General features: G+C 38.3%; 1 protein-coding gene across 1 annotated transcript in view; it reads right to left on the minus strand.

The window, feature by feature from the left end:
• LOC135073964 (uncharacterized) overlaps window positions 1-24,677 on the minus strand; it is an 86,448-nt gene that overhangs the window by 3,218 nt on the left and 58,553 nt on the right. The window contains exons 2-6 of the mRNA XM_063968235.1: window positions 6,211-6,301; window positions 5,642-5,819; window positions 5,125-5,327; window positions 4,536-4,736; window positions 1,508-4,077 (exon numbers count right to left, since the gene is read on the minus strand). Of these exons, the coding sequence (XP_063824305.1) occupies window positions 1,508-4,077; window positions 4,536-4,736; window positions 5,125-5,327; window positions 5,642-5,819; window positions 6,211-6,301 (3,243 nt within the window). The remainder of the gene's footprint in view (window positions 1-1,507; window positions 4,078-4,535; window positions 4,737-5,124; window positions 5,328-5,641; window positions 5,820-6,210; window positions 6,302-24,677) is intronic.

Here is a 24,677-nt window from a genome sequence, read left to right on the forward strand (position 1 = left end):
CCGTCTTATTTTTCGGGCCGCTAAAGAGACTGACACTGTTCTTATTTATTCGTAGCCGTCTAATGTGAAAAGTGTCATATAAATTGTACTGCCATTGGCATATACCGAGAAAATAGACGGTCCATCTAAGTAGGAATAGACCCTAGAGTTCTATCGAACAGAACTTAATTTTAACCAATGACCGCAGAGGCCAGTGCGCTGTGCTGAAATGAGTGAGGTGAGGGTGATAGATGAAGGAGTGATAACAAATGAAATAAGTGCGTTAATTCACAATAGTTCTATAATAACATTATTTACAAAACACATAGAGACACACAGAATAACACACCATGCACTTACTTACATACGAAGAATGTAAACCACTCGTAAGCTGTGCACTCTGCGGTGAAGAAAGCCACCATGCATCGATTTCACAACAATAAAACATGTATAATGTATTAAATACTATCCACATTTCATAGAATACTGATACAAAATATTTATATACTTATCTAACAACTAAAATAGTAAACGAAAATTATAAAAAGCTATCACAGAAGTAACAATTTAGGGAAGACAAATTTAAAGGTACATTTTGTCAAAGGACGGAATTGATTAAAGTAAAAAAAAATCAAATAACACTACGTTCTAAAAATACCACAATAATATTTTAATTATAGTCGCATTTACTAGTGAAGGTAACAAAATAGATTAAACTACCAAATTTCAGTTCCGTAATCAGACTCAGATATTGATAAGATTTTAGCTCTATGTTTCGAGCTATCGACAGGTACTGTGACTTTGGAAGGGGACAGGGGACAGCCAGGAGGGGAATGAAGTATACACAGGTCATCAGGATCAGAGTCAAGGATAGCAGTCAACATATCAAAAGAGGTATCCCGGGTATCAGGGATAGTCGCCACAGAGTGACGTTTGGGCAAAGGCGTAGTAAACGGACTAAGAGCCAATGCACTAAGTTTAGATTCAAACCTATCATCTAAGTATGGAGTATTATTAACACATTCACAATTATCTAAATCATTCATCACATCTCTATGGCTAAGTTTAGGCGATACAGTAGGCGGATAATTAATTTGTTCACGTAACAAATCGGCCGTTATTTCGGCCTGAATCATTTCTAAAGAGTCAACTTTCTTAGCGTTGCCCGTAAATGACTCTAGTTTGAGTAACTTCTTTATAGGCATTAATGGCGAATTGGCAAGTTTATAGCTATCACTACGCTTTACTTTATTATTTTGATACTTAATATTATCATTAGGACTTGCAACTTCATCGTTACTTTCGCCATTGAATTTATTGCTAAACATCTTCATGACTTCAGCAAGTTTACTGCCTGATTTGTCATTCAACTCAAAATGCCTCTTATTTTGCAACATAGGTGTTTGAAAATTAGGAACGAATGGAGTGATATCTTCGTTAGGCGGGGGAGACTGATCGAAACTGTTTTGCAATTTACTTTTAATGAACATATTGTTCGTTACTAATTTCGGACAGATTTTGTTCTTACCTGCTAAATCATCTTTCGTCGGTGACAAGCTGACACCCTCTGCATCGTGTATATTTACATATGCTCCAGTTCTAGTGATGGCCTCTACCACGCGGGGTAGATCTTGATTGGTTCTGGTTGTACTAGTTTTGTGTGTTAGGACTGGCGAGTCGTTTAGTGGGGCAGCAGTTATGATAGTACTAGGCTTCGGTGCAGGTAAAGGAATGTATTCAGTTGTGATGGGGCCATCTGGAACTACTGGCGCTTTGATAATCATCTTCCCCAGCTGCGGTGAAGTAGGCTTGCTTGTGACTGGCGGCGAAAGCGGTGGTTCATACGGGAAATCTGTTTCATCTGTGATTTTTACGACATCAGCCATTTCTGGCTGAATCACGGCTGTTCTTGGACTGATCTCTTGCACGAAAGGACCAGGCTCGAACGTAGTATGCGCTCCTTTTCTTCGCTTCAAAGTGTCTGATGAGTAAATAACTTGCCCTTGTGAGTCGAGAGTAACTTTGGCACCTTTTCTTTGAATTTCTTCTAAGGCAGGCGACGGTTTCTCGTCCATGTTTTGGTCTAAGAAATCTTTACTTACATTTAAATAGTGAGGCAGCTCATTAAGAGATACGTATTCAGTTTCTGGCTTCCCAGAGAGCACAGCCTGTAGATTTTTACCTACAATATCACTGTTTCCATATATGCCTCTATTGAGATTGGATTTTTGGTTGTTGTTTTTAACATCAGCTATTGTTACGTAATCACCAGTATCATACAGATCATCGTTTAGCTCAGGTTCTTTTGTAGTAGGCGACTTTTTATTAGAGAGTTTGTGTGGCAGTACTCCTTTTAATTTGCACATTAAACTGTTGAATGGTTTCAAATTAATTTGCGACTGGGGTTTGCTGGCTTTGACGTTCTCTGAAGTCTTTGCTTCTTTTGTTTTTTCCTCTACAGGTAGCTCTAATTTAGGTCGTCCAATTTGTTTTTTATTAATACTTTCAATTTGCTTGTCTATGTCTTGTTTTTTACCGGATTCTGATTTGCTACTGGCTTCACTTTCATCGTCGGAGTTTGTCGGCGTTATAACACAGAGAGAAGGTATTCTTGAACTATTGATGGTAGTTTTGTATCGAATTCTTTCTATTCTGTCAGTGCCTTCCAAGTCCGAAGACTCGGAGTAGTCTTGTTCGGAAAGGCTGTTCTTTCCATGGGCACTCGATACAGAATCTTCTATTGGGGAACTAGATGTATTATGCCCAGAATCTGGCGAACTTGTTCCTGTACTTTTCTTGGCACTTTCCAGTTCAGTTTCGGTGTGAATTTCTGCAACCGCAGTAATTTCTCTATGGTTACCTACGCTACTCGTAATAGTAATTGCTGATGTAGGCATATCACTGATTTCAGGTGAAGAATTGTTGCAAACTTGTTTATCTTTGTAAGCTCGAACTGGATTGTATCTCAGACTACTGAAGGGTGATTTGGCGAACGATGAATTGAAACTCCTATCTAAACTAGCGTTAGCACTTTGAATATTACCTCGACTGCGATTTATTTTTGTTAGCGAACTTTTTCTTTCAGGTACCGTCGGCCCTATCACTAATGAGCGATCACTTCCAGCTGCCATCAACGTTGTACAAACAGTACCTGCGGAGCTAGTGGTCGTACTAGTCGAACCTTTGCCAAATAGCTCGTATTCATTTTCAGCAGTCATGTTTTGACTATTAGATGAATTAGATAGAGCATTACTAGTATGCATTGGAGTACTAGGAGATATTTCTTCTTCTTTTAGAGTTTTCAAACCAGAATCCATATGGAATGATGTATAATATCCTTCAGTGTCGCATGAGAATTCTGAACTGGTTTCGAGATCTTCGTGTAGGTCATGTATGATATCGGGAGTCAAAGTTCCTTCGCTGGTCACACTTCCTGAACCAGACGTGTTAAGGAATCTTCGTCGACTTATTATTGAACTGGGTGGGCCATGGCCGTGAATGTTTAGAGAATTATTAGACGTCCCAGCCGATGTTGTACTTTTAGGAGGCACTGTAGTTGTTGTTATTTCAGATCCGATGCTGGTTCTTCCAGACTCTGAACTGGCAGACCAGTTGCCACTAGAAGAATGGGGTTCATCTTTACCGACACCCGACCGCCTCAGTCTTCGCTGAGCCGACGTAGCTCTAAGTTTAACACCTGTGTTTATTGTCGCTGTAGTTGGTACACTGGCAGGAACACCTATACTTTTCTCCGAGGAGGAGTAAGAAGCACATCTTTGATGCGTTCTCCTATCTTCTTCTCCTTGACGTTTCTTGCGCATAGTCACTGTTTCTTGAGTTTGATTTTCCTCTTGTCGCGGTGGGGACAGAGATTCCTTAGGTTTTTCAGTCCTCGAGTTGTCTTTAAAACTATCTCTACTGGCGCTAGGAGATCTCCCGATCATTTTTAACCTATTTTTGCCCCATTGTTTCAGGCTGTTGAAGTGTCCCTTCTTCGCGACCGGATCGATAGGGCTTTTCTTAAGTAAGTCACTAGATCGCGACCTGATGACAGGGCTATCTTCGATTTCTTCTGAAGCCACAGCGTTGGGTGTATCACTATGATAGAACAAACCAAGCAAAGCATTAGTCACACGCTAAATGCCTATGTTTGAAAAATCTTTGAATAGCGCCGCTTTGTCTCGTAACAACGGCACTATTCAAAGATGTAATTAATCATGAAGCTAATGAACAAATGGCACTATTAATGTTCAAGTGCACAAATGATTGGTTGTCTTTGTAACATTGATAGAGTAAAGAAACAACGACAGCCAATGTTAACATTATGTATTCACAGAAGCACGAGATATTAAATCGACAATTGTTAAAAATGTGCTGAAGATTTTAATTGAACTTTTAAGCTCCACACGTTACGGTGCCTAACGGTTATTAACTGAATTGATGGGAGATTACATTATCTACGTTTGCAACGGAAATGGAGAAAGATAATAAAGGTGATAATTGACGTGATAATGTAATCTGGATGAGTGAGTGTACGGTGCAAACTAGAAGCTTACCCAGCTATAGCCTCTCTAAGCTCTTTCTGATCAGTGCCCGATATGGTGTTTCGTCTTTTACCGCGGGGTTTTCGCGTGCGCGTGCGCCGCTTGACTGTGTCGGTCTCGCCGGTGCTCTCTATGTGGAGCGACTTTCGGGAGCTGCACATTCTTTCGAAGAATTTGCCCGAGGTGTCGATCGCAACAAGTTCCGGGGGAAATCTGCGGAGAAAAGTCATATTGATAAGTAATACAAGTATAAGACAGGTATGAATGATGTTTACTTATAATGTATGTAAAGCACCTTGATTAACTGACTGCAAAAGCTGTTCGACAGCTTGGTAAACTAGAAGTGATATGCTTGCATATAAAGTGCATACATACTTCTAGCAAATCTTTTACCTAACTATATGTATTAAGTTGGAGAAAAAATAGGTTAACTTGTACGCGTTGATTTGGAGCAGTTCACTTCGTCACTGTAGTTTGCTTCGTCAAATAGTCTGCTAGACTAAAGAAAGACCGAGGTATTTATTTAGGTAGATGGTCTAGGACGAGTCAAATTACTTGGAGAAAATTAATTCAAGTGATAGAGTCAAGGAAGATAACTTACTTAGAGGCGATGACCCGCAGCTGCTCATCGGGGCTGGGCAGCCGGTGGTCGATGGGCTCATCGTCCCCGGACCCGCACTCGGACAGCTCGTCCGGCGTCAGCGTGACGCAGCTCGCGATCCGAATCGACGCGTCCGGCAACACCGTGACGTCGCCCACCGCCTCTTTTGACGTCCATTTCCGCAACTGCTCCACGACCGATGGCTGAAAATTAATTAATCAGGTCACACCAGTTAACTTTTAATCTGATACGTTACTGGAATCAATTATGTATTCTGATGGGAGATAAATTACAGCGCAATAATGAACGTTCATTAAATTACCACCCAGCGGAGTTGAGTGGAGGGGACGAGCTTTTGTATTTTAGTCATTATTTCACTCACTACTAGGGTTCTCCACAAATCTATATTATCGTAAGCAATATGATGTTCAGTAGCTATTAGTTACATGAGAACATATTATTCAACTTTGCGTGTACGTTTGTTACTGTCATTAGTAAACATAATATTTCAACTCACAATGTGTGTTTCAATTTCGACGTCGACTTTCTGATAAATGCGCCTCCTCTTAGAACCAAGTACAGGTGTGCAGAGCAAGTATGGTGAGTGTTGGCAGTCCCTTCGCATCTGGTCCAGGACGGATGCGGGGAGTCGGTCGGTGGTGGCTCTCTCATACAGGTTACGCAAACTCGCCGGCCTGGAATGTCAATCGTTATTGTTATCTTCATTGTTTCCATTCCAAAACTTCAACCTTCGTATAAATTTTGAAGACGCTGAACTTGTTCAAAGTTCGCAGCTCAAATATCTCGGAAGAAAAGTTGGGCTTCCTGTAAATGTAAGTATCATGTTACAGGCTAATGTATTTTTATAACCAGTTTGAATTTAATTTGGGTTCCGCAAAAAACGCATTAATCACGTTTTTGGAGCTTCGTGAATTCGTGATGCGAGCTTACTTTAGAACATTCTGAAAGGAAGAGGCCTTATTTATTTTCGACAGGTAGTTATTAGCATGTTGCAAGACTTGCGAGGTAGGAATTCCTTCAAGTTACATAAGACATATAATTTGACAGGGCAGACGCCAGACATACCTGGTGTCGGGTGTAAACAGTCCCTTTTTGAGGGGGTTGATCGCCGTGTAGTGGACTTTGCGTGCAGCAAAGTCTGACAGGCTTCCCTCCGCTGTAACAAAAAGATAAACACATAAGTTTCTTGGAAATCGAAGAAGCCATAATACCTGCTGATGCATCCAAGGTTAGTGAACATTATTTTGTAAAATATTTCTAACAGTATCATTTATTCTACAAGTGTGCTAAACTTAGCTTTGTGACAAACTTTGTTTTAGAGACAATTTGAATTTACTTATAAAAAAAGTTTTATTATCTGGTAGACCAGAAAAACAGAAAAAGTCCATAGTAGTAAAAGTGGCAGAGAAACTACTTCTTGCTGCTGCTGGACTTAAGTTGAATTCAAGCAACGATCGTCAAGATTAACTCTCGATTCAGAATTCATTCATTCATACACGACTTGCATATTACGTACGAGTTTCATTACGAGGTATCGTTAAAAGTGAATTACAATACAATGCATGCGATCGAATTCTCCCCGCATAGATAGTCGACAATTAGTTCAAAAACACCGCCGTTCAATCGCAGGCAGACAAATACGAGTCATTACTCAGCAGTCCGCCCCCCAGGTTATCGCGATTTATAGCAGCGGCCTACAAGATACTTCATTTCACCTTTCCTGATTACTACACTATTATACCAAAGCACGTTTCTCAACGTTAAATGTCACGGCCTTTCCGTACTGAAGTAATGGTATTTAACAGTTGCGCAGTACATGCAGTATCTGGGACTACCTACAGCGTACACCGTAGATCTGCCATTAATTTAATTACTAGCCAGCCACTCGTTTTTTGACGTAAATTTTAAAGTCAGCAAAATACATTTTGGATCACATCCAAGCAAGAGCTTTACCGTCAAGTCACGTAATTTTTTCACAGCTTTTTGCAAGGTATCGAACTATCGACCAAGTGAATATTCAATAATAAATAAGTAAACTTTTTCTGAAAGCTGACATCCGTTCAGCAATGCTAATATAATGAGACGGGTGCGATTTACTCTCGCTTTTCAAAGGAGGCATATTTCAAACAAAGACCTAGACGCAATCATGCATATGGATACAAAGAAAAGTACAGCACAAAACGAAGCGCCTTGAAGACGTAGAGGAATGCAATAAAACCAATGAATGAATTTACATGCAACGCGAGCTGGGTCACAGGAGGTTCAAACCAATGCTTTCACTTTTGTAGATAGTAGAAATCGCGTCTGGAGCTCGGGAACATTAGGCTTGATTTACTCGAGTCATTATGTCTGAGGAACCACTTCGAGAAAACAACGCTGCTGGAACGGACATACCTAATGGATACGTGTACAAGGATGTTACCTACTAGCAGGCCCATTAGAATCGGAGATATATGTAGACATGTAACTATTCAGTTTATTCAACCACTAGCACCTTTTCCCTGAACTCTGTACGCGATCGAATGGACAACGAATGCCAATTTGTGAAACCAGTTTTACCGATAAATTGAAATGTAAATAAATCTGCAACCGTGTCCAATTAAAGTAACGATAATGTTACTAAAACAGTTATAAACGATACAGTACAAAATACTACCCTGTAATTTATGGACTCAGCATTGAATCGTGTTTGGCGAGCGATCGTGACGTGTCGTGACTAAACCTATTTTGGATTCTAATTATCGGATGGAGGAAATAATAGCCAATATTAGCTGTATTTAGATAAATTGAGAGACAACAGAGCTATATCTCATGTCATCATTAATCTACCGACTTATGGACGTGTCATTATTTGAAGAAAACTTGTGCGTGCTCTCGTAGATATTAGACTCGAAGGCTTAACTTGACATTCATTAGGGCTACTAACAGTAAATCATATTAATGTGGCAACTACGAGCAATGTTATAATTGCAGATACAAATTAAACAGTCGTGTGCTGTTGTGGCGTTATAGCTAAACGTGTATAGAAGATAGTATTTGAAACTAGCGATTCGAAGAGCGTGAGGAAACCTGAACTTTGACATAGCTCGCCGATCACACCCATAAATCTTTGCAACGCTTGAACATTGTCGCTGGGCTAAGATAAGAACTGTAATTAGAGAATACCCATAACTTTGATTGTGGCATTGGAATGCAATATCCAGAATACATAATGCAGTAACGTTTAAAACTTTTAAAGCTAAGAAACTCTTGTCTAATCTGTGTTAGTATGTAGAAAGGGCATTTACATTGGTCAGTGCAACGGGTGCATTCCACGGCCGCCCGAGGTGCGGTGCAGGATGTAAATTTATTGTGGTAGGTGTACATTTCTGCGGATGTGCGGTCGCATTCGTCGCTACACACGAACCATTCAGAAAAGTCCCTTTCAGCGCACATTTGCCGGATCGGAATTCAATATATTCTGAATCCGAAATTCGGCCGATTTGCAGAAAATATTTTACCTGGCACGCTCGCTTGACTCTTTCTTGATCATCGCAAAACCAGCTTAATCCAAAGCTTTTGTTTTTAAACAAAAATATCCTTTAATAACAAATAGTGTAGATTACCAGCTAACACCCATCCTTAAGGTCAAGGGAAGTCAAGACGCCGATAAACCGGGATGTGGATACAGTATTATCTCAGAACGTATAGGCAATACCTACAATGATTATTATTTTAATTCTAATGACATCATAACTATATATTTGACACTAACTGAAATTGAATTATATGTTTAGACGACCAATACTGCTGGAATTTATTTATTTTTTATTTTATTTTTTGTTTGTGGGTACGCGTGTAACGCTCTGAACAATATGGGATGAACTAAATTGTCTAATCGCGCGCAATCAATCATTCGATTGCACAAACCGGTTTTGCGGGCGTCGAGACACTCTTTACGAATATTACACATTAACACAATATTACTTTACCATTACTACACACACACCAATACAAACAGTTTTATCTTTTTATTAGTATTCTTTTCATTAGTATTCTTAATAAACGTAGTCTTATCATCCTTACCGATTTACCGCCTTTTGTATTTATCTGTGCACTAATATTACTATTTATGTATGTTTGTCTAGACAATTTTATGCAGCTTAGTATTTTATTTATTTTAAAAATGGTCCGTGACCCTCACTCGGCATGGGGCACACTGAAAACCAGCGCCGTGGCCTTCGTCACCGTGGGCCACGGCATATGCTGAGTGGGGTCCCGTTGCAGTGGGCATCTTGTTGGTGGATGGGTGGCACTGCTCAGTTTACTCTTGTTTTTATTTTTTCTTCTTCCATTGTTATGTGCCACTGTCATGTCTATGTAATTGCCTGTATTTGTGTGATGTCCATTGTAATAAATGTGTCTTTCTTTCTTTCTTTCTTTCAATGTTATCTTTATAAACATGCCCACTCAATTATATTATGCTTCGTGTTATGCAGATTTAGATATCATTGTGACTGCAAAATCAACTCTCCTGAGAATTGGAGGCAGTGGCCGCCGCCCGCAGGAAACTAGTTCCTTATAAACAGATAGTGAGATTGAATAGTATTGGCAATAAGAAGTGCGCAAGTGGGCCCATTGTGAGCCGGCCTTGGCTCCCCGCGGACCAGCGCGCGCCGTGGGTGGCGGGGTTGATATAGGAACCCACGATCTTCGCGGTTCTCGTTCTGAACTTGTAACAGCCGAATTTGAATTTAGTAGATCCTTTAGCATGATACGGTTTCATAATGTTCCCGAGTGTGTTGAGTCATTCGGTTGCGTTGTTTGTTTATTGTTATTACCAGGAAGACGAAGGCATTTGGGTTAGGAGATCTATAGCCTTGATTTTAATGTTCTATCAATATCGAGGCATCATTAAATGCGAGATCGAGCACCGAATAGTTTGGAGTGATTTACGAATGCTTTAAAAGATTTGTATGGTTCACAATAAACAAAGGCACATCAATTGCGTCTAGATCACGATGTGGCGGCAACTGATACGTTGCAGATGTATGGCGTGCGTAGATCTGGCCGTAGCTATAGCTCCAGGCAAGGCCCTGCGAGGTCACGACGCGAAGGTCTCGCAAGGGCGAGCATCAGTGTGTGGAACAGGTTCCAATACTATTACAGTAACAACGCGAGATACGTGCTCAAAATGGTTTTCAGGAATAAGTGATGATACTCGTATTACGTTCGAGAATTATGCGTTGTGACTGAAATTGATAGAGAAGTAATTTCTTTTGTCTTTGGTGACTATCTTAATTAAAGGATTGTTTACAACGTGAAAGGAAGACTTTTTGTTTTTATAACACGTTGTAAAAACACAAAGTCTATTTGAGTTCGTCTAGAATCAAAAGGCCGCGATAAAGACTCCTTCAGGAAAATATGTCATTCAATTCTGAAGGAGATAAGAAGCCGAACTAAAAGAAAGTAATTCGCACGCAATCGGCCGTAACAATTTATCGGCTAAGAACTTGTGAAAAGACTTGAGGCCCAGCAAAACGAGGTTACTTCATCCATAACTTCGACGAAGAAGGATTTACGGGGAAAAGATGTCGCTACTCGCTCAATTATAGGCATCCCCATAATTGAACGATGGGAAATAAGTTTGCGTGAAATCTCATACCCAAAATGATGGTGGAATTCCAAAGGCCGGCGATGCAGGTATAAATAACATAGTATGCCGTTAATTAAGTATTAATGAGTTCTCGGTCAAGCGTAAACACTATTGACGGTGGCGTTTTGACCATAAATCACATTGTATTGGCTAATTTTGTCTCTATTTCAGTTTTATCGGTAACAATTAGCATGACAGGTAGGAAGCATTACGTTGAATACTGCCTTTTATTTCAATATTGTGTTAGTTACGTCATTGTCTTGTTTATTTAGCGGTATTATGCCTTGGTATTATATTATTTATTTTAACAGCCATTCCATTAAACTTTTTATTTCTGGCCACATTTTTTCACCGATCCTTACTTATAGACAAACATGAGCATTTATTGATTTTAACTTTTATCAAATTGGATTTGAGTATACTTTAGCTACTTATTTCAAGAGCACCAGTAACTTAATACGATAAGAGGGATACCTTAAAGTTACTGATTTAAGGCGACATTAAATGCAGCCTGCAGTTTAATATTTAAGCTTGGGTGTGCGCGTGTCGGATTAACCACTATAATCTGGCATGGCTTCTTGAGAAACATTAAATTTTCATGGTGTGAGGGGATCGCCAACTTTTTTAGGGTTCCGTTGAGATAAACCAATCAAGTAGTTGTTTTTTCTTGTGAGCATCTATTAATATTTACGGAATAAGTACCTACTTATGAGAAGACTCGTCTATAGCAATCACGTCGAAAGGATGAAAAATAATTTAGTGATTGTTTCCTCAAGGTTTTCCACCATGAACGTTTTTCCGAAATTAGAAAATTAATCAGACACAAAATTGCTAATTAGAGAGATAAACCTCATATAGACCATAAAATAGTCCTCCGATAGATAGACGTCGATCATAAAACACAGTCCTCTGCATAGATAAGGAAAAGGGCGTGATCTGATCCCATGGGATACATCACATATTTCGGTAACAACTGAAGAGATCTTTTAGAATATAAATTGATGCTTAATACCCATTGCCAAGTTTTCTTCAAACTAGACTGAATTTTTCCTATCTATAGAATAGATACTTAAGCAGTATCCAAGCGTGCAGCTACTATTTCATTTTACTTCGCTACTGCAATTTTTATGCGGTGCACGATTGGTGCATTCGTTATGTTCTGATGATAGGACTGAAAGATTCATGGAACATTTGCAAGTAGAATTGAAAGAAAGAGCAGTTTTAGGTTCACTATTCTTGCCACTACGAATACGTCACGACTTTCTATCATGAGTGACGTAGACCTCGGGGAATCTCGGAATAACTTATGCTTGTGTAGCTAGTGAAAATTGGTCTCTTATACTCGTATCTTGTCTAAAAATTATGTTTGGTGAATATTATGTAGAATACTTACATTACACATTGCTTGCCAAAACGGTGTAATTTCTGTTTTAGTAAAATTATCAAATGTTATTTACGAATTCATATTGTGTATCATGTTTGCTCAAATGACTTCTAACCACAACCACTGTGAATATAAATTATGAAGTTAAGTTTAATAGCTCATATAAATTCAAATTAGGTACTATCGGGGACTCTTCCGCCTGACCACTTTGTAGAAATTTTAGCGTAAGCGCATCGCTCCGGTCACGTGCTCACCCCGTCTCTAATTGGTTACGCATTTTACTATATTTTTACTACGACCAATAAGAGACAATCAGGGCTTAGGTTGCAATACGAAATACCATTGTGCACATTATTGTCATACGGTTAAGGTTTAAAACGAAATGTTTCTTTTTCTTCAATCTTTCTTAGTTTTAGGCTGAGTTGCACCACCTAACTTTGACCGTAGCTATAACGGTAACCGGTGCTTTTTGTATGGAATTTGACAGACTTTTGACGTTTGTCAAAGTTAAAGTAAGATGGTGCAACTCAGCCTTAGAATTTTTATAATAGAATTTGGTTACAAACAAATAGATATGTATTTTTTTAATATTGTGTTTTTATACGAGGTCTGTCTGCTTTTTACTTTGGCGAACTGTCGACATATTCTCTCCTTTGTTTTTTTGTGAAGTTTTGTGATCAATAACCGATTGATTTTGTTTTGTGTTGACCCGTGTTAGTAATTGGACTGTTTGATTGCCTTTTTATTGACCTCCGCGCGATTACTGAACCATGCCTCTCAAAATAAATCTTAATTCTTATACATAATATTTATTTACATATTTATCTATACATTGTTAACTGTTTAAGTATTATTACGTTTAAAGTTTAATTGTTATTGATTTAAGACCTTGTGTAAAGACACTTAATGTGCAATAAAAAATTGAATTTGAAATAAAACTAACTTAATATTATAATATTTACGATAACCAATTACCTGGATCATTGCTACCTAGTGCAATATTTGTATTAAATTGTAATAACGTAGATAAGTGTTTCTTTAAAACGGAAAACAAAAGTTGCTAATGTATTAAAAATAAATAGAAACCTATTATAGGTTTTTATTTACATTCAAGGATTTAAGAAAGTTATTATGTAGCCAGATCTTACAATAATTGTTTTTAAGCCACAAATATTCCTTAACTCTTTACTAATTAATTCAATAACATATTGTTTTAAATAAATTATAAGTTCCGAATAAATTAAATACCTATTAAATAAGTAAAATTCGAAAGTAACTGTATGATTTTGTATTTCTCGCCTTAACTAGCTAAACCAATATCATGAGATTAAGGCCTCAGCCTCGAACTTAGCGGGCAGCGGGGCGGCGGCGGCGGCGGCGCGGGAGCGGCAGGATCTTATGCGTAAAATCAAATAGACCGGTTCTCGAAAACAGCGGCGCGGCAGCGGGGCGGCAGCGGGCAACGAGCGGGCAGCGGCGAGGGAGCGGGCAACGAGCGGGCAGCGCACTCCTTCTTTTGCCCACAATAAATCGAGCGTTAGGAATAAATTTGAATCGAAATAAAATTGTCGCCGTTGTTCAGACATTTCGTTTGCGAATAAAAACAAATATCTCGACAACACAACCCCGAACACAACACTTCGCCGCTAAAGCGCCGCGCGAGCTGCCCGCTTGTTTCGAGAACGGGTCTGCGTTGCCCGCCCCGCGCCCGCGCCGCCGCCGCTCCCGCCCCGCTGCCCGCTAAGTTCGAGGCTGAGGCCTTACACTCTTAATATCAACAATAATTATCGAAAGGGCTACTTTTTTCTCGGGAAATTGCACAGTTACAATGTGCGATACCAATTTTGTGACCCGAGCGGGCAATCGCTAGTTCAAATTTTACACGAAGCCCCATATAATATTTTGTAGCGATTCTTTACTGGGTTTCAAATTGACTAAAATGCGACGTTGCCAAACGAGCGCTACGGATGCGGGTAATAAGCAATACTCAATCCTAAACGCTTTACATAGAGCTTGGTTTGCTAGAGCAAACATCTACAGTGGTGCGCCGACGCTGCTTAGACCCGAAACATGAATGAACGGGGGCGTAGCATAATCGAGCGTGTGTGTGCAAACAATTTAGGCCCTTAAGGTGTCAAGGCGTCCGAGTCCCCGATAGTACCAAATTAGGGTTTTTCTTCGGATAATTTAATAACGCTTGGTCTATGTGGCCGCAGCGTTGCCAGACGTCCCGATTTTGGCGGGACGTCCCGATTTTTTAATCAAATTTAAATGTCCCGCGCGGGACAGGCTCGGTCCCGCTTTTCGGAGAGAGACACTCACTTTACCAGACTATTGTTTGAAACGCCATATTATTCTAAAGAATAAAACTTTTTAATTTTTTTTTCTTTTTTTTATTCTAAAGACGAATTTAACGATAGAGTAAATTTGATTTAAAACATTATTTTTTTGTTAAAATACATTTTTTATGGCTACTTTTGCTATCTACTGTCACGAAAACGTAATTTTAAGTCAAATAAAAAGATAAATATTTGAAAACCTTTGATTATATACGTTTTTTTACTATGTCCCGCTTCTGACGGAAGAATCCAGCTATTTTCACTCAAAAAGTACCAAAGTCCCGACTTGGCGAAAAAAAAAACTGGCAACGCTGATGTGGCCACAGATTTTGATAAAGACTATTAAAATTCTTTTATAATGATGGCGGCAGCTTCTGTTCAAGAACGATTTTTCTTAGTCAACTTATTTAAATAATTTTAAAGTTTTAATTTCAACGTCTTCTGATAAAGTTTTAGTTTTAGATGGAGTAAAGGTAATTAATGTAGGTACTGTAGAGATTTAACTTTGGAAAATATAAGATTTAGAAACTCAAAACTGGAATATTATAATAAATTAACAAACAATATCGCTTAACGGGAGGAATATAATCAGGTAGGTACTTATTGAAAGCATTTAAAATAAACTTAATCTCATATTTTCAAACGATTGAAGCCAGATCAAAACAAATTCCTTATTAATGTGACCGAGAGTTATTGCTAAGTTCTGTTATCCTTCAATTCATATGCGCAGATGCATTATACACAAAATGAATCACCGGGGTTTGCCGCGTATTTCGGGACCGTCTGCACCCGTCTGCGCGTACAGACGTCCTAGGCATGTCCTACCCATTAGTATCATTGTAAATCTTTGTCTGCACTCAGACATCTAGACGAGTTATTTGCTCGCACCATTAATTTGAATGACCATCAATAACAGCCTCGGAATGTTATCTCGAAAGATTGATATCTTTAAAGTATTCCGACATTAATTACGAAAATCTAGTGCTGATTGATTTCAAGATAATGTTTTCAAAACAAACTGTCGCGACAAAGTTAAGAAAGAAAGAAAGAAAGAAAGAAAGAAAAATTGTTTATTTGGTTCAAACATAGTAATTTTACACAATTTGGATAATAATTATAAATAAATTGTTGAACCAAAATGGCTCCTACTCAGCTTGTATCATATTCCGTAAAGAACATTATAGATACGGTAGGTATTCTGGTTAACGCGGTACGGGTTCAATAATGACCGATAAAGATGTTAGCTTTTGAATATCTTGGCGACTTTGTTATCACTTTCTCTCTTTTGGTTTTAGCGCTTACTTAGAAGTTCTAGAGCTTCGTTATAATTCGATATCACAATTACTTTCCTAAGTTCTCGTGACGTAGCGTAAACGATAGCTACTCGTATAATGTCTAAAGCCAGCCACACAACCTGGCATCGCAGCAGGCGCGGATCCACCGTTGTGGGCACTGTGGGCATGCCCACAACCCTAATTTGCTTGTTTTAATTATGATCTATTGATAAGATCGATAGGCATGTATGTATGTCCGGGCATGTATTGATCCAACTCTCACTTTGCTATTTTTTGGTGGCTGTGCCCACAACCTTTTTTGAGGGCTGGATCCGCGCCTGCATCGCAGAGTGAATTCTACAACTAGTTCAGCAGCAGCACTGGCAGCATTCAATTATTTTTATTTGACATAAATACATAACAGATTGGAACTGTCTTCCCTTCAATCGTCGAATCAGCAATGAATAATACACGCTGCGTATAAACATTCAAATGTTTAGCTGAAGGCGTAAACAGGGCGCTTCATGAATTGCTGATATCAGCAGTATTAAAGCGTTTCCTTTGCAGATGAGGACTGCATAAATATGGCGGTTATGGGTTTAACACTCGAGCCTGAATTGAGTCGACGCCATAGATTTTAACGCCCGTATTCACAAAAAATACTATGAGGTCTCACAGAGCGCGTGGACGCACACTCCAGGCGCACTGTGAGACTTCATAGTAATGTTTGTGAATACGTGTGTATAATAGTTGTGTGCTTTTTGAATTTTATGACAATATCAGTATACGAGTATGTAATAAGAGCAAACCGTTTTTGTAAAGCCTAGACGTAAGAAAGAAATTCACGTCATGTATAGTCCAGTAGAATTAGCTTTTAAATCGGAAATAATTCCTACAAAAGATTTTATTGTTTTAATGGCTTCATTGGTTGCCCATTAAGACTCTCCTAAGTTTTCGACTTCGACGGAGTTGTGCTTAAGTGGTGGGGGCCCCCGAAAGAGGCATTTTTCGGTTTTCCGGTTATACCGCGTAAAGGACTTACCCTATCAAAAAGTGGTCTTCATGACGGTTGAAGGGCACTTAATCCTGCATTGAATAAGACCAAATTCATATGTTTTGGACAAACCGTTCTCGCGCTAAAGTTCGGCAAAGTAGAAAATATACGTATAATTAATGACCCTCTCCACGTCCAATGGTTTGTTACCCACAGGCTTCCAATTCTTGAAAAGGGCCACCTCAACCAGTGTAACCCTATCAAGGCTTACGAGCTTGATGCGCCTATCCTTGTTCGTCCCAGCCGTCCCTTAACTGCGGTTGCTGCACCTCTTCCTGGCACTCACCTGAACGACTCTGTGTTACCTACTGTGGCTGCCCCTCTTCTTTGTATCCTCCTGCATGACTACGTTGCCTAGCCGTATGCCTGGTCTAAGGTTCGACGCCAAAAATCAATAACAACAAGTTCATATTAAAACGCTGAAGAGTTTTTTGTTTGTTTGTTTGAACGCGCTAATCTTAAGAATTACTAGTTTGATTGAAATCATTATTTTTGTGTTGAATAGCTCATACATTGAGGAAGGCTATAGGATATATACAATCACTCTACGACTAATAGAGGCGAAGCAGTAAAGAAAAATGTTGCAAGCACGGGAAATAGTATTTAAACTATTTTCACTCGTACGAAGTTGATTTTGTGGCGTCGAACCTTGGACCAGGTATATGGCTAAGCAATGAAATCGTACAGGAGGGTACAAGGAAGAGGGGCAGCCACATTAGGTAACACAGAGTCGTTCAGGAGAGTGCCAGGAAGAGGTGCAGCAACCGCAGTTAAGGAACGGCTGGGACGAACAAGGATAAGCGAATCAAACTCGTAAGCCTTGTTAGGGTTACACTGGTTAAGGCGACCCTTTACAAGGCTTGGAAGCATGTGGGTAACAAGCCATTGGACGTGGAGAGGGTCATTAATTATACGTATATTTTCTACTTTGCTTAACTTTAGCGCGAGAACGGTTTGTCCAAAACATATGAATTTGATCTTATTCAATGCAGGATTAAGTGCCCTTTAACCGTCATGAAGACCACTTTTCGATAGGGTAAGTTCTTTACGCGGTATAACCGAAAAACCGAAAAAACGCCCCTTTCGGGGGCCCCCACCACTTAAGCACAACTCCGTCGAAGTCGAAAACTTAGGAGAGTCTTAATGGGCAACCAATGAAGCCATTAAAGCAAAAAAATCTTTTGTAGGAATTATTTCCGATTTAATCAATATTTGTGTTTAATTCTACTGGCCTAGTAGGTATTATAAATTTTCATAAAAGTGCATGAAAACTTGACGTGAGTAAAAGCTCTAAGTAAAGAGTGAGTTAGAAATATAGGTAAGTCGCATTCCGAGTACATGCTATATTTATTTACATGCTACTTTTTTGCATTTGTAAGATGGCTACATGCCATCTTTGACAATTTCTAGTTACTAAATATCGAGGAACGAATTTTAATTATTATTTTCTTGTTTGAAAAGTTAGTCACTTTTCCGCTTTTTAATCGAATAAAAATAAGTATGAATTAAAAATAAACATTATGTAAATAAATAAGTCCTACACATACCAACTAATACCAATGCAAATCAAGTGTAATGGAAACTACCATATATGTATAAAATGTAATCAGTGGTTAACTGCTATAACCAATTAAAATGTAATATTTACTTTCACAATTAACGGAAGAGAGAGAGCGTGCATTAATTTTATTATTATTAACGCGAGCTACCTTAATTAGATTAAACACCTATAAAACCGGTATAACAATGATTTATAACAAAAGTTGGGCTGAGCCTTCCACCAGGTATAACTATGTACTTAGATTCTATGGTAATTTTGTGTACAGTTTACCGATCTTCGTGTAAGATAAATTTATATTCTGACAAACTGCTAAAGGCAAGGGAAATAACTTAGTTATTCGAATTAAGTCATCAAAGCAAGAATAAACTTCAGATGATTACAGTGTGCTTGTACAGGGTGTCCAAGAAAATGGAGCAGCCCTAAGAACTCTATTAGATAGGGACGCCCGATGTGCTTAAAGCAAAGGAATGAATCCGTTTTTATAAATTACGAGTACTTGGTAACTTGGCATTGGCAAAAAGTCAGTTGCTCTATCGGTGGTTTATCATCTAAAAGACGATTTTAGGGCTAAAACGTTTTAGAAACTAGTACAAATCGGTCCTTTAAGACCTTAAAATATTAATACGTACCCACTTAGGCAGGAGGGTTCGCACTTCGCCTCATATTATGCGTATGATCACATAACGGCTATCACAGCCTCAAAGTACGTCTTGGCCGACATTGTCGGACCCTTTAGTTTAATATCAAAAGGTCTATTCTACTTAAAAGGGTCCCTCGAAATTATAAGGAAAACGCTTCAAGTTCCCATGTTGCTGTCCAATTTAGAAGGTTTAAAGCGGCAGACAAAATTGGTATGGGAGTTTATTAAATGGGAGCATCATTAAAATAAATGATATCAGTCGCAATAACAATACAAATATTTCTTTGGGTTCATCTACTTGAAAAATTTCACGACATCCAATAAAAAGAGATAAAAAACAAGATAAATAATAATAATAAATAATAAATTTTTGGACAATTTCACACAGCGCCAGCTAGCCCCAAAGTAAGCAACTTAATGCTTGTGTTATGGGTGCTAGCTTAACGGATATACTACTTACCTATATACTTTTTTTTTTAAATACATAAATATTATACATAGTCACACCCAGACCCGTCACAGAAATTAAAATTCATCATTTCAATTTCTGCCCGGCCGGGAATCGAACCCGGGACCTCTCGGCATAGTAGTCCGTTCTGAACCACTACACCAAACGGCCGACGTTTCAGATATGAACAGAGTACAAAGCAAAAGGCTTAAAAGCTTATTCCTCTGCCAACATCGATCAGCATTCTGTTCACCCAAAATGAAAATACCGAATGGCAAAAAGTTCGTGCATGATTTACGTATTCCAGCCGTAGAACGTATAAAATTTAAGAACGTGTTATATTCACCAGACAAAAACTAATAAAAACCAAAGCATGATAGATCCTGGAATCGTAGCTATCGTTTGTTTTCAAGGTTCACATGTGTCATGTCAAACAGTGCCCAAGACCTAACGACACATACAGTTGGAACGTTTAACAAGGCGTTTACAGTTTAAAATCACAAAACGATTGTTAAATTAAATAAAAGCGCGCGACTACACGTTCGTACAAATTACTGGTTGAGCAATAAACGCGACACTTTTACTGTCCGAACGATTTACAACGTGCACTATCGACACGCTCGGGAACATTAAATTAGACTCGACTCAACTGTTCTTTCGATTGTGGTAGCTCCCACCAGGCCCAAAACGAAGACACTAAAATCTAATGGGACTCTTAAGCCTTCGCAAATCGACAGCGTATCTGGAAGCAATGCAATATTTTCCGATAAGAGCTACAATTCAGATTTCAGTTATCCACAATAAGATGGACTCAAAACACCTCCAGATTTGTTGCGTTTGTGGACGCAACCCAAAGCAAGCTTGCACAAGCTGTCAAACAAGCTTCACACACCTTAACGATCATGGAAAACGAAGCTAACTGTAAAACATGTCACGAACGTTCCATAGTTGTTCGAAATGTTTTAGGGTCACCCACGCGTCTGACCAGCACCTTACGTGGTTTGTTCGGTGCACCTTTTTAAGAAGCTTTATAATCATTTTAAACTACATAATAAGGTCTACAAGGGGGTAAAATGGCACAGCGTTGCATGTTAATAAGCTGCTTATTATGTTTGTAAGCGGAGCACGCGCGGGTACAAGGCGGGTCACCTCAGGGCTCACAGTGTTCCACACTACATTATAATGACGAACTTGGGTTGAAACTTTATGTGAAGTATAGTAAGCTCTATCATGATAGCCGTGTGGGTAACAGATATTAATTTTTCGGTGAAATATAAACGCATAATTTTGTGTGGAAAAATTAGGTTTTCACAGCAAAATCTGTGATGTTTTGAGAAACTAAACAAGGCATTTGACAAAGAAAATGTAGGAGTCCATAAATTAGCCTTTGGTTTCTGAGTTCCTTTGTATCTAAATTCTAAGATATACAATGTGTCCGGGCATGTAAAGCCTGGTCCGTGAGCACGTGCTCACGGACCAAATTCTACGTGAGGTGCAAATTCTACGTGCTCACGGACCAGGCTTTAGTGATCAAACTTTAAGGGCCTAATCTATGGACAATTTTATCGATGATAAAATTTGGGCCTTCTTCACCCATTTCTCGCAAAATTACGAGGATTTAAGGTTTTAATTTTTAGTTTTCACCTCTTCCTTCAAAAACAAGTGAAAACGTGGGTAACTTAACATTAATAAGCAAATATTTTATATCATGCGATAGCCAATAAAAATATCTATTAGTAGAAGTAGAAAACGGACCCAAGTTTCATACATTTTAAGGGAGTGAGAATGGATTTAATTAGAAATAACTTTTAAAAAAAATAAAACCGACTTCAAATGCGTGAACACAAAAAATTTAAAAATTAAAAATATTGCGTATAAAAAAGTTCATCCCCAATTTTCCACCCTTGGGGGTGAAATATTTTCTTCAAATTCGCATGAATGGTTTCATCCCTTGGGTCCCTTATGATAATACCTATTCAACAAAAAAATAATCGTTCAAATTGATTTATAATCGGCGGAGATATTGCGTATAGAAAAGTTCATCCCCAATTTTCCACCCTTGGGGGTTGTTTTTTCTATTATTAAATTTAAATGGGACCACCCTTGAGGTATTATCTATACGCCGAAAAAAGATTTGTTCAAATCGGTTCATAATTGGCGGAGTTATCGCGTAACAAAAATAGAAAAAAAAACATACGGGTCGAATTGAGAACTTCCTCCTTTTTTGAAGTCGGTTGAAAAACATGACTTTTTTCACTTCTTTTTCAGTTATTTGCCAACACAAGAAAAACCAGGTCGTTAAGGTATATTTTATTTGCATTGTATTATTAGTATTTGAGCCATTCTACAAAACGAATGTAAATTTATTAGTCTACGTCTATTAGTTTCGACGTAATTGTTGAACAAAGATACCCCTTCCCAGAGATTCCATAGCGCGGCTAGTATGTAATCGGAATAGGTTGTGTGATTCTTTCGGGCAGTGTGTTTTCGCATGTCGCGTGCACTATGGAGACCGTTGGGAAGGGGTATCTTTGTTCAACAATTACGTCGAAACTAATAGACGTAGACTAATAAATTTACATTCGTTTTGTAGAATAGCTCAAATACTAATAATACAATGCAAATAAAACATACCTTAACGACCTGGTTTTTCTTGTGTTGGAAAATAACTGAAAAATAAGTGAAAAAGTCATGATTTTTTCTAATGAAATCCATTCTTACTCCCAAATGTATGAAACTTGGGTCCGTTTTCTACTTCCACTAATATATAATTTTATTGGCTATCGCATGATATAAAATATTTGCTTATTAATGTTAAGTTACCCACGTTTTCACTTGTTTTTGAAGGAAGAGGTGAAAAATAAAAATTAAAAACTTAAATCCTTGTAATTTTGTAAGAAATGGGTTAAGCCCCAAATTTGAAGTATTTTCATCGATAAAATTGTCCATAGATTACGCCCTTAAAGTTTGATCACTACATGCCCGGACACACTGTATAATTTAAATACACATTCATGACTATAAATACACACTTTCTCATAAAGGATGACGGTCGGAAGCAATTTTCAATGAACCAATGTTTATCGCCATCTATAATTAATTTCGGAAGATTGTTTTCTAATAACGGTAACTTGATCCAACCAAAAGCTATCACAAAGCAATATTAAGTGCCGCGACTGTAATCTAAGATAAGGCAGTACCTATTACTAGAGACGTGCCGCATAATTACCATTATCTTCCCGCCGGTAACCGGTTTGCAGAACTTACGAGTACTTCATGTTTTCTGTTCCGTAAACCAACCGTTCGCGGAATTTATTATAAAACAGGAGGCCAAGGTCAATTAGAAAACTAACGATCAATGTATATTTGAAGTGAGCAATACCTAAATAAAGGGTAAAACATTATTAAAATTTACTCTCTTAAAAAGGTTCTGAAATTTTATAAACAAAGGCGCTGCAAAGTCGACTCTACCAAACGATCAACATAATATATTAAATAGAAAAAGATAACAGTTGTAGGGATTCATCGCATTTAGTAAATGGACTCTTATTGTTCTTCTCTAACATTTGGATTCCCAAGACTTATCATTTGATTGTAGAAGCCTTCTAAATACAGTTTCAGATTATTGATATCTTCAATACTTGTTCTGGCCATGATAACAACGAACAATTATTTGTGTTTAATGTTATTACGTTGTTATTAGTCTTCGAGATAAACCTCTTAGGAGTGATAATTGCAATCATTCCCTCGTATTTGAAATTAGATACAAAGTAGCTAAGCTCAATTTGTTTTCTCAATTATTTACGGGAGCCTCGACAGTAAGAGTGAGTACTGGTTCTCGAGTTGGGGGCCTGAAGCGATTTCTGCTGTATGATATATGTTTTAATTATTGGATGCGAAGTGTGAGGGCTATAAATACCGAAGTGCGTGTGCGAGGACCGCTCGAGATTTATCGAGCGGTAGGACAGCAGTATTAGCCTCCAGCTCTTGGATTTCAAACTAATCTAGGCGTTGCTCTTTACGACCTTGGAAACCATTAAGCCGGGAGAGTTGTATATCATGACGTCCCGAGTGCGAGACGTGAAATGTTTGCTGCTGTATGCTGTAATAAATTGAATGTTTAAGCTCTACTGTTATATGGATGGTGCTTAAAATGAAAATCATAAGAGAGAAAATATTTCATTTCTTTTGCAGGAAATTGCAAATCGGGCAGTAAAAAGACCTCTCGTGATCAATGATTATCTTTTCCATGGATTGGGCCTCGTCATCCATACACGTCTCGACGGGACGCAAATATTCAAACATACTATATTATCAGCCTAAATGGCAATTTTCAGCTTGAATAGGCGAAAATGTCGGAAAGCTGACTTATCGAGGTCAGGTTTTCAGGATAAAAAGCTCTCGGGAAACCCCCACTTGAAGATTAATGGACAAAATGTATTTGAGGACTGACTGAATAGCTCGACGCGCGCGAACATCTGAGTGAATAATGTTTTTTTAATTCTTGTAACGTTTAGAAAAACAAATTGATCATCAGCACCAAAGCAAAGGTAAAATGGTCCTTGACTAAATAAGTAGACAAGAAAGAAGGAAAAACTCATAATAAGAATTTAAACGAGAAATCAAATTAGGTACAGTAGTACACATTTAATAAGGCGCGTCGTGAATCTTCGGCCACGCAGACAAGGACAAAATTTTTCCGATTATGTTCCCCTTCGCACTTGCGCAAGCCCCGCCCATTTCATAATTACACTGCAGGCCAATTGTAACGGAATTACGGGGAATAAAATATTTATCTTTTTGCCAAAAACAGTTTAATAGAGTATTTAAATAAATAAATAGACTTCTTAAAAAACAAATTATAAATACACTTGTGGTACCCGTCGTTGTTCCCGATTTCCATAACACAAGTGCTTTTGCTACATACTTTGGGATCGATCGGAGCAATGTACGCGTTTAATATGTATTTATTTATTTACTAGCTTTTGCCCGCGGTTTCACCCGCGTGAGATTTAGTTTGTCATAGATCGTCATAAATTATAGCCTATATTATGTTATTCTGGGTTATAAACAATAATACTGTAAAGTTTTATCAAAATCCGTTCAGTAGTTTTTGCGTGAAAGAGTAACATACATCCAGACATCCAAACTTTCGCATTTATAATATTAGTAGGATTATTTTTGTGGGATGTATTTA

This window comes from Ostrinia nubilalis, chromosome 8 (assembly GCF_963855985.1).
Source record: "Ostrinia nubilalis chromosome 8, ilOstNubi1.1, whole genome shotgun sequence".
In the NCBI taxonomy this organism is placed as follows: domain Eukaryota; kingdom Metazoa; phylum Arthropoda; class Insecta; order Lepidoptera; family Crambidae; genus Ostrinia; species Ostrinia nubilalis.